General features: G+C 41.3%; 2 protein-coding genes across 4 annotated transcripts in view; one reads left to right on the top strand and one right to left on the bottom strand.

Moving 5' to 3' along the window:
- Positions 1 to 5,219, top strand: part of lipia (lipase, member Ia) — a 6,491-nt gene extending 1,272 nt beyond the window's left edge. Inside the window, exons 3-11 of the mRNA XM_005922243.2 lie at positions 261 to 631; positions 705 to 813; positions 1,532 to 1,633; positions 1,738 to 1,827; positions 1,909 to 2,073; positions 2,227 to 2,316; positions 3,445 to 3,553; positions 3,644 to 3,829; positions 3,949 to 5,219. Coding sequence (XP_005922305.1) covers positions 261 to 631; positions 705 to 813; positions 1,532 to 1,633; positions 1,738 to 1,827; positions 1,909 to 2,073; positions 2,227 to 2,316; positions 3,445 to 3,553; positions 3,644 to 3,829; positions 3,949 to 4,033 — 1,307 coding nt within the window. The 3' untranslated portion in view covers positions 4,034 to 5,219. The remainder of the gene's footprint in view (positions 1 to 260; positions 632 to 704; positions 814 to 1,531; positions 1,634 to 1,737; positions 1,828 to 1,908; positions 2,074 to 2,226; positions 2,317 to 3,444; positions 3,554 to 3,643; positions 3,830 to 3,948) is intronic.
- Positions 4,855 to 10,399, bottom strand: si:dkey-71d15.2 (SH3 domain-containing kinase-binding protein 1). Of its 3 annotated transcripts, XM_005922244.2 has the most exons (6): positions 8,752 to 10,399; positions 8,324 to 8,414; positions 7,538 to 7,642; positions 6,051 to 6,259; positions 5,803 to 5,866; positions 4,855 to 5,681 (listed from the first exon to the last, which is right to left on the bottom strand). In XM_005922244.2, the coding sequence occupies exons 1-6, from the start codon at positions 8,892 to 8,894 to the stop codon at positions 5,643 to 5,645; spliced, it is 651 nt and encodes a 216-aa protein (XP_005922306.2). In that variant the 5' UTR covers positions 8,895 to 10,399; the 3' UTR covers positions 4,855 to 5,642. The 3 variants fall into 3 exon arrangements, with proteins under 3 accessions (XP_005922306.2, XP_042076816.1, XP_042076817.1); XM_042220882.1 differs by having other exon boundaries at positions 4,855 to 5,866; XM_042220883.1 differs by having other exon boundaries at positions 4,855 to 5,866; positions 6,051 to 6,205.
- Between the last annotated feature and the right edge of the window lie 37 nt (positions 10,400 to 10,436).

The raw sequence follows: 10,436 nt of genomic DNA, 5'->3' as shown, positions 1-10,436 counted from the left end.
GTTAAATCTCTTACGAGAAACATGTGGCCAAGGTAGCAGCGATACAAATTCAAAACCCGTTAAAAATGCAGTATTAAAAGACAAGATCTACAACATATATATATATATATGACACATGCCTCTCAAGATGGCGCAAAGTTTAGACGTATAGTATTTAGATGTTGTGCAATCTTTCCCATGCAATGTCTGCAGAGATCAATTACATAATATCTTATTTACCTGAATGCATCTGTCTTGTTTTGTTTTTTATCTCTCACCAGCTGAGAAATGCGACGAATTTACCGATCTGAATCTTGGTCACTCAATCATTGGTACCAGCCTCAAAGTTCGGTTGTTGCTATACACTAGATTAAATGGGACATGTGGTACCCTTATGTCCCACACCGACCTGTCTGCCTACCCCCAATTTAATGCGTCAAAACCGACCACCTTCATCATTCATGGGTATCGGCCTACTGGATCTCCACCGGAATGGCTCGATAAGCTCACTGAGCGTCTGCTGGTCAGGAAAGACATAAACGTTATAGTGGTAGACTGGAACTACGGTGCTGCGACTCTGAAATATTGGGAAGCAGTGAAGAACACACGCAAAGTAGCATCCAACATCACAGCTTTGATTAACATGTTGCAGGTATGGCAAGTTGTCTGATTTCAAATGTCAGAGTGTGTAGTGTCTAGCGATTCTAAAACTGATATTTTTTCAGGAGCACGGAGCCGATCTGAGCTCCATCCACATGATTGGTGTCAGTCTAGGAGCTCACATATCAGGCTTTACGGGCGCTAACTTGAAGGGAGAAATTGGAAGAATAACAGGTAAGAGTGGCACTTACATTGACGTCACTTCCACTTCCTGATATAGAATTAAAACCTGAAGTGGTATTTTTACTTGTTTTAAATCCCTCTAAAACAGGCCAATAGTAAAGCGAGCCTAATTTATGTTTCAGGTCTTAAGAACAATCTTATTTGACTCAATCTAAAGGAGAAGAAAACTTCTTAAGAACTTGTCCCATTGAGAAGTTTGCATGACGTTTGGAAGCTGACGTGCTTAAGGGTGACATTTTGTAGTGGCTCTTGACTGAGCTTTTAATTCCTAGATTTCCAACTTTAGAAGTCACTAATAGCAAAAGGAGTTAAAGCCACTGGTGCTGAAGGGTTTAATAAAAGTTGCAGAGTGTATGAACAATGTGTTATTTGTCATGGTTGAGTTGTGGACTCAAAGGAACATACCGTGCTTCGGGTTTTGCCTGGGTTGGAGTCGCCATGAAAAAAGCGGCACAGTTTTGGTAAAATTCCCTGAGGAGAGATGACGTTCAAAGATCACGCTAATTCTCTGGAGGCTCACTGAGAATATCTGGTTTAAAACAGCAGGGAAAAACTGTCACATGAAAAAAAAGATACGTAGAAAAAAATGAGAAAAGGAGACAGCTATGAAGGTCAGCTGGGATAAGCGCTCGTCCTAGGTGTTGTCGGAATATTTAAGTGAGGTCAACATTCTGTTTTCGACTGATGTTTTCTACTGTGATGTTTGCAGCACTGGATCCTGCTGGGCCAGGGTTCAAAGGCAAAAACCCAGAGGACCGACTGGACTCTTCAGATGCACAGTTTGTGGATGCCTTGCACACGGACATGGATTGTCAGTCAATCACCTTATTTATTATTATGAAGAATTTCTTTTCTTTACACAAAACAGGCATACACGTTGTGTATATGTGTCAATTTGTTATTGTTATATTACAGTGCTGGGTTTCCGGGAACCTTTAGGTCACATTGATTTCTACGCCAATGGAGGAGCAGACCAACCCGGCTGCCCGAAGACTATTTTCTCAGGTAAGATCAGTAAGTTTAAGAAACTTTTGGTATAAAGAACAGAACTTTATGTTAACAATTTACTTTCTCATCCCTGAAAAGGACAGTATCTTAAATGTGACCACCGGAGATCGGTGTTCCTCTTCATTGACTCTATAAATGCCACATGTACCAGCAGGACCTACCCCTGCTCGTCCTATAAAGACTTTCTGGATGGCAAATGCTTAACCTGCAGTCAGTTTGGTAATGCTGGATGTCCTATTTTAGGTTGGTGATGAAAAACACACAGATTAAATTTTCTGTCAACTAACAGGCAGTTACGAAAATCCAAATATGCACATTTTGCCAGTTTGTATTTTATTTCTTTAGATTTTACAGTGTATTATTCAGCACTGACACAGGTGTTTTAACCTAACCCAGGTTATGACGTCATAAAATGGAAAGACATCCTGCTGGAACAGAGCCAAACAAAGGCCTACTTCAGAACAAACGAAAAATCTCCATACTGCAGTGAGTAACAGTTTACTAATGATCAGTAAGCTATAAAAGAAATCCTTAATTTCAATACAGCATACAATCTGATTGTCAGCCTGCACTGCCACCTAGTGGTAGAACTATACTTTTCTCAATGGTTTAACACATTTTAATGTGCCACTTTATTAGGTACACCTGTTCAACTTGTTATTAAAGAAAATATTTAATTAGTCAATCACATGACAGCATCTCGGTGCATTTAGTACATTTGCCAGAGGTCAGAGTAGAATGACCAGGCTGATTTGAGCTGTTAGGAAAGCAACAGTAACCACTCTTTACAAATAAAGGTATGCAGAAAAGCATCTCTGAATTCACAACATGTCAGACCAAATGGGCCACAGCAACAGAATCAGAAAGTCTTTCTCCTATCAGCTAAGAAAAGGGAACTGTGTTTAAAGTGTGCACAGGTCCACCAAAATTAGACAAATGAAGATTGGAAACACATTACCAGGTCTCAGGAGTGTCGTTGTCTGCTGTGAGATTTGGCATAAACAACATGATAATATTGATCTTTCCTGCCTTATTTTTGAGATATCCCAGATTGTGCTGGTGTAATGGTGTGTGGGATATCTTCTTGGCACACTTTGGAGCCCATATTATGAACTAAGCATCATTTGAGTGTCACAGTTTACCTGATTATTGTTGCTGACCATGTCCATCCCTTTATGACCACTGCTTCCAGCAAGATAACACGCTGTGTCAAAAAGCTCAAATCATCACAAACTAGTTTCTTGAGCATGACATTTAGTCCACTCTTCTCAAAGGGCCTCCACAGTCACCAGATCTCAATCCAACAAAGCACCTTTGGGATGTGGTGGAACGAAAGTTTTATATCCTTAATGTGCAGTTGACAAATCTGCTGTAACTGTGTTTTGCTGTGATGTTAATGCGGACCAAAATCTCAGAGGAATGTTTCCAGCACCTTGTTGATTCTATGCCATGAGGAATTTATTTGTTTGTTTTTTTTTTTATAAAAAATCTAAATGAACAGTTATGTTTATAACCCTTGAAATGGGGAATGAGCCAGAGAAGCAAGACAGGTTAAGTGTGTTTTATAGTTCAAAACAAAAGACTTGAATTAAAAAATGTCATGTCTTTGCTCAGTGACAAACTACAGGATAGATGTGGTGATATGGAACAAGGATGTGCAGTGGGGATACTTGACTGTTAAACTTCATGGCAATGGTAAACAAGCACAGGCAACCATTGACCAGTAAGTCTCCTCTCCATATATAGCCAAGATTTGTCTTTATCTCCATGTTACTACCTTCTCTAACTAATGTATTTTTCCCCCTCGTATTAGTAAATCCTTAAATTTCAAGAAGTTCACAGACACCGAGCTGTTGGCTGCGTTTGACAAAGACATTCAGTGGGTGGAAAAGGTGTCTGTTAAATTCTCCACTGGGAATGTATTGCAGCCCAAACGTAAGCTCAGAATTCTCCGAATCCGTCTCAAAAACCTGGAACCTAAAGGGAATAAAGCACAGGGGTATGCTAAAATTTTACCTTTAAGAAATGACACGCAGCATCAGCTGGTTTCTTTGTTGAAGCACTTCTTATATCTCCCAGCTGTAGATTTACCGACGTGTCTGGTTTTTCCCCTCACAGGCCTCTGTGTCGATATGACGTCCTTCTCGAGGAGAACAAAGAGGTCACCTTCAGGCCAATTCCCTGTGAAGAATCCAACTTCTAAAGGGGAGAAAAATTGCATAACATTTCACTGCATGTATGGAGAGAGATTCGGCTGATTCTACAGTTCTTCCAGAATTGTTCATGAAAAGACCAGCACTGCTAAAACAAAACAAAATAACACAATGTTGCCTCACAGTAAGAAGGTCTATGTTTGAGCCAACTGGCTCGCTGGGACTTTTATGTGCAGTTTGCACTGTCCCACAGTTATTTGGGGGTTGGGTTAACTGGTGATTGAGTCTAAGTTGGCTGTCGGTGTAACTTTGAGTGTGGACTGTTGTCCGTCCCAGTTGTTAGTGCGATAGACTGGTTGGCCCCCTGCACCTCTGAACTGGATAAGTGGAAGATGGATGACTAGACCAGTAATGTGAATTAGACAGATTATCTGTCACAAATGAGTGAAAAAATACTAACATATTTACCTTTTTTGATAGAAAAGTAGGGCTGTCAACGTTAACGCGGCGTCACGATTAACGCGATTAACGCTCCAGATGGGTGAATTGCGTTAAAATGGGTGTAGCTCAGGTGGCAGAGCAGGTCAGCTACTAATCAGGAGGCCGGTGGTTCGATCCCAGGCTGCCTCCTGGCTGGGCAAGATACTAACCCCATGTTTGCCTACTGGTGGTGGTCAGAGGGCCCGGTGGCGCCAGTGTCCAGCAGCCTCGCCTCTGTCAGTGCGCCCCAGGGCAGCTGTGGCTACAATGTAGCTTGCCATTGCCAGTGTGTGAATGTGTGTGTGAATGGGTGGATGACTGAATGTAGTGTAAAGCGCTTTGGGGTCCTTAGGGACTGCGTAAAGCGCTATACAAATGCAGGCCATTTACCAAATTTTTTAATTGTGATGACGGATTAATCTGTGTTAACCCGTTAACGTTGACAGCCCCTGTCGAACACATAATGTACGACTGATAGATTTTATTCCCTTTAGGCCTTTTGTTTTTGTTTTGTGTTGCTTGTCTTTGCTTTTATTCCTGTTTACTTTTTTATGCCAATATAAATTTTCAGCATACATATATCAGTAGTAACTATATTTATTTTGAATAAACACACAATGCACATCAGCACCCAGTAAATTTACATTCTTTGTGCAATCAGAAAGGAAAACAAGTGCTATTTTTTTTTTCTTTTTACAAGCCTAAAATCTGTGTGCTCATCCATATTACATTATTATAAACAAACTCTTGAGTCTCTGTAAATGAACTGCTGCTTGTCATTTCTCATCCTTCTCTCTCTCTGAGTCACTGTCACAATGGATAAAAATGCAGTTCAATTATGCCGTAGTACATATTGCCACCAATCATTTTCTTAATGGACGGTGATAAGTGAAATCTCCTGGAAAACTCAAAATGTGAGATTACAGTTCCCCGGTAAGAATGTTTATGAATGCCTTTGGTGACGTGACGAGAAAAAAACAAGATGTTTGATGTGTAACTGCGCCGGTCGTCTCCAGAGGGAAAGGACAGTTTGCTGCAGCCTCCGTCTTTATGTCTGCTTCCATCTTTGCACTTTCACCAGTGACTCAGTAAAAATATTAAGCCCTCTGGGTCAGCCCACTCAGCAGTCCAAAAAGAAACGGTAAATCAGAAATCTGATGAAAGAATAGTCGTCTTTGCTCATTTAGACATGTGCTTCTTCATTCGCTGAATTTCCATCTAAAATGGAAAAAAATTGGATTTTGAAAAAAATCAAATCATGATAAATCTTCCCACCTTGAAGTGTTTACGCCCATTGAAATACGATGTTACTAAATTTTATTATCCTCGGCCACTTTACCTGTAACGTTAAGCGAATCCTTTTCTCCTCATCCAGCTCATTCATCAGCAGTTTGATTTCTTTGCTGGAATAACACAATGTTGTTAAATTAGCACAGCAAAAACCTGACTGAAACTACAGTTGGTTGGTACTGATGCTGGGCTGGGAGTGTCAAATGCCCTCCAGAGTGAGGATGAGCAGGTAAGCAGAAAACTGTGCAGATGTCTACAACTTATAGCTAATGTGCAATTAGGGAAAGACAGCCATACTTGTGCTGAGTCTTCATCTGTTCAAACTGGCCCTTCAGGTCTCTCAGCTCTGTCTGCAGTTGTTCCAGGTTTGGCGAGGCGTGCCCTTCTGGATTTCTGCTGGGCTGTGAGTTGATGCCTGCAGGCGGAGCTGGGTGCAGCACAGCAGAGATAGCCTTTGGCAGGAGAGAGGAGAAAGACTCTGTGGGCATAGTTTTGGTTTCTAATGCCTGTGGAAAACACAAACGAAATATAAGAAGTTGTCATTTACTGCAGTTTAACAGCTGTGGATTGTACGACCTTTAGCATTTTATTTTATACACTGCTCGAAAAAACAAATAAAAATGAAAGGAACACTTTGAAAACACATCAGATCTCAATGGGAGGGAAAAAACTGTGCTGATATTTCTACTGATAAAGACTGCATGATGAATGATGATGCCACATTGTGAAATAGAAATAAAAATGATCAACCTACAAAGGGCCGAATTCAAAGACACTCATCACCCATCAAAGTGTGGTGTGCTGTGGGATCTTCCCTGGAGGAGGAACTGTCTGCATTTTCTCAACACATTGTGAAACACCACGAGGAACCCACAGGAACACTGCACCGACATAGGGTCTGACAATCCAAGGACTTGATAACTAACGGCTGTCAGGGTACTGCCTTTTAGCCTGAAGAGGTCTGTGTGCCCCTCCATGGATATGCCTCCCGAGGCCTCCTTGACCCACCACCAAACCAGTCATGTTGAACTACAGGCAGAATAGCGTTCTCCACAGCTTCTCCAGGCCCTTTCACGTCTTTCTCACACTCAGGGTGAGCCTGCTCTCATCTGTGAAAAGCACAAGGGGTCAGCGATGGACCTGCCAATTCTGGTATTCTAAGGCAAATACCAGTTGGCTCCATGGAGGACGTTGGGCCCTCAGGCCAGCCTCACGAATCAGTTTAATTGTTTGCTCAGAGACATTCACATCAGTGGCCTGCTGGAGGTCATGTTGTAGCGCTGGCAGTGCTCATCCTGTTCCTCTTTGCACAGATGATCAGATACGGTCCTGCTGATGGGTTAAGGACCTTCTATGCTCCTTTCCAGGAGTAACTACCCGTTTCCTGAAATCTCCGTGTTCTTGAGACTGTGCTGGGAGACACAGCAAGCCTCCTGGCAATGGCTTATATTGATGTGCTTTCCTGGAGCAGTTAGACTACCTGTGCAACCTATGTAGTGTTCAGGTGTCGTCTCATGCTACTGGTAGTGACAGTGACCCTAGGCAAATGCAAAACTAGTGAAAAAACACTCAGGAAAAATGTCAGTGTCCTCCACCATGTAAAACCATTCCTGGTGTCTCCTTGTTGGCCCTCAGTGCACCTGTTGTTAATTTTATTAACAGCAAAGCAGCTGAAACTGATTAACAACCTCCCTCTGGTCAATATTCTAGAAGTTTAATTATCTTGATGCTATGCTCTGATTAAAAAGTGTTAATTTCATTCAGTTTTTGAGCAGTGCACTTACAGGCGGGATGGATCCATTCTGAGTTGTTTGTTGAGTTCCTTCTGGCAGCGAATTCTTTACTTCACTCTGGGTTTTCTTTCGTTCCTCCTCCATCATGAGTGTTACCTGTAAAATAAAGTCTAGTTTGAGACGTCTGATAAGTAAAATACATTAAATGGTCACATGTCGTTCTAGCTTTTGGTGTTTCTTAGTCCCCGAAGATGATTTTCAACACGATTACAAAAAAGGGGACCGATTCGCTACAGGGCAAGTACCTTTTAACTTTGTTTTAAGTAAGGAGTCAAAGTAGATATCTTCTGCGTCTCTACTTGTCTCTCTGTGTGTGTATGGGGCAGCTCAGAAAAGTTAAATTTATCCCAAGGACAGAGTGACACAAGCAGACCACACCACACACTCTTTTCAAACACAGCACCAAGCTATAAACAAACTGGACGATTAAGAAATGGAATGGCTTGGCTTGTAGATGGCTTTCATTAAAAATGTATACTTCCCAGAGTCCGAAGCTCTGACTGTAACCTCTCATCTACAGCATGAGCTGCGTGCGCATTCAGCTTGTCCGTGATAGACACAACTGACACAAACTCCTCAGTGTCTTTGAGAGAAATGGAGATTACATGTTAAAACACACCTCGCAGAGCTTGGAAGTCACTGAATGGTCATTCTTAGACATCTCGCTCCTTCTTTTGCACATTTTCAAAGTCTAGCTTAACATTCTGCCTCAGACATGCAGCATCCGAGCACAGTAGCATTTCAATATATGTAACAAACAATAGTTGCAAGGCTTACCGGGAATGAGGGCTGAACTATAGCTGCCCATCGTGACAGAGAAGAATACAGTGAAAGACAGAAAAACCCTGCAGTGCCCTTAAGTCTACATCTACAAATGACAAATGGGAGCAAGTCAGTGGGACACAAATCAACAGAAACCTGTCAGCTCAGTGCAGTCTCACACCGTGCTGCTTCTTTAAAAGATCTGTGCTCTTTGTCATGAATCAGCCCAGCAGCAGAAGTATTTCTTTATCAGTGAGTGTGAGAGAGAGACTAAATGTGTAAGAGCAGAGGCAGCTGTTTCTCTCATGCCACAGCAGTGAACTAATGGGCAACACATGCTGGAGCCAGTGCAGAGTAGGGAGCACAGTGACAGATTAGTAAACATACTAAACCAATTACCAGATTATTGTCAGTTAAAGCCACGATCCGGAGCGCACGCTCACCTTGTTTTTCCAGCTTCGCCGCTGAGATAAAGCAGCATCTGCGGTAACTCGACACCACCCATTGTAATCCACAGTGGTCTGCAGAGTATGCTGCGATGAAGAGTGGTGCTGTCCGGTCTAAGTTTAGAGCAGAGCCCCCCCATTCTGCTCCCAAATATCAGCGGCGTCACAGACTGACGGCTGACAGTTGTTTAAACGCACAAACGATGCAAAAAAACAAAAAATCTAGAAGGTTGACGACTTCAGTTTAATTCTCACAAGCTGTTTCAAAACAGTCGTTTCAAAACGCTAGAGGCATATCCACGTAAGGTTTGCAATAATGTCTTCATAAAAGGACATTCTTGTGAATGAGTTAGTAAAACGGTGAGTAAAAAAAAAGAAAGAGGAAACAGAAGAGTTTCCAAACTCCCTCTACACACATTCACACAACTCGCATAACACAACAACAGACTGTCCTCCTGTCACAGCTCCAGAGATCAGCTGTTGTCGAATGCTTGAAGAAAAAGATATTTCTTCAGCTTAGGTTTAAAAAGTGACCTCAGGCAAGCATCGAGCTGTCTGGGGTCACTTTGGAGGTCATTCCAAAGTGTCAGTGCCACAAGATGAAAGCCAGGACCCCCTTTTTGTATACCTTTCAGCTGTAGGATGGGTCAGGAGTGATTAGGTTAGAATCTTGAGGGAGTATATGTACATATGCATTTCTACCAAGACCATTTAAAGCTTGAAACACAAGTACTATCACTTTACTTTGTAAGGGACGGAGCCGGTGCAGGACTGCTAACGCTGGAGTAATGTGATCTCGTTTTTTTTTTTTTTTTTGTTGCAGTTAGTAGTCTGGCTGCAGCATTTTTAGAATAGTTGTAAGAGATGATTCACTAGTTGTTTACAATGCTGTAGTCTAAGGTTAACAAAGGCACACATGGCTTTCTCTAGATCTGATGGACCTCTGGAAAAATTAGTATGAAAATTGTTCTGAGGTGGAAAAAACTGCTTCAGGACATGGCATTTGTCATAATGCCTAATGACTAATTTCACAGTGCCCCAACTTTAAAAGATGTATAATATTTAGCAGCTAATATCAGTAATATTTAACCATTTACATTAACATTTTAAGTGAAAATAATAAAGCCTATCAAATGTACAGCTTTAGGAAATGTGAAGATTTTGAACTTTTTACTGTATTTTCATTAGCTTTTCCTATCAATAAAGACCCCCAACCCCCATTGCCACGCAAACTTCACCAAGGTACAAGAACACTTTCTGTGAATTACTAAAATAAACCTCAGAGAAAATAACTTTTACTCAGTGTGATTGTTTTTAATGTTGCTCTTAATTTGTTCTGTTATTGTGTATTCTTTACGTTTGTACGGGATATTGTATGTTTTAAATGTTATATACTTATGTGGTACGTGTATTTTGACTTCTGTTGCCAGGTCTCTCTTGGAAATGAGATTTTTAATATCAGATTTTTTTTACCTAGATAAATAAAGGACTAATACAAGAAAAAAATCCCACTTATTTTCTAAATGTATAATTACAGGATAGTCTGTATTTTTGTAGGAAACGGGAGGGAAAAAAAACAAACAAAAAACAGGAAATCTACAGCATCTGATTTAAACATTTGTGGCATCGATTCCCAAAACCTGTATCCACCGAGGTCTTTGCACTCATTAAAGGGTTACACA

The sequence above is a fragment of the Haplochromis burtoni genome, unplaced genomic scaffold (genome assembly GCF_018398535.1).
Source record: "Haplochromis burtoni strain Fernald_Lab_line unplaced genomic scaffold, NCSU_Asbu1 Contig_56, whole genome shotgun sequence".
NCBI classification, from domain to species: Eukaryota; Metazoa; Chordata; class Actinopteri; order Cichliformes; family Cichlidae; genus Haplochromis; species Haplochromis burtoni.
The sequence above is the reverse complement of the archived record's forward strand: the minus strand, read 5'-3'. Positions and strand labels throughout refer to the sequence as shown.

Coding starts and splice junctions, on each gene's coding strand:
- si:dkey-71d15.2 (XM_042220882.1), bottom strand. CDS start 8,894: ATGGGGGGGCTCTGCTCTAAACTTAGACCGGACAGCACCACTCTTCAT. Junction 7,643..8,323: donor TAGTTCAGCCCTCATTCCCG/GTAAGCCTTGCA, acceptor TTTATTTTACAG/GTAACACTCATGATGGAGGA. Junction 5,867..6,050: donor CAGATGAAGACTCAGCACAA/GTATGGCTGTCT, acceptor GTGTTATTCCAG/CAAAGAAATCAAACTGCTGA.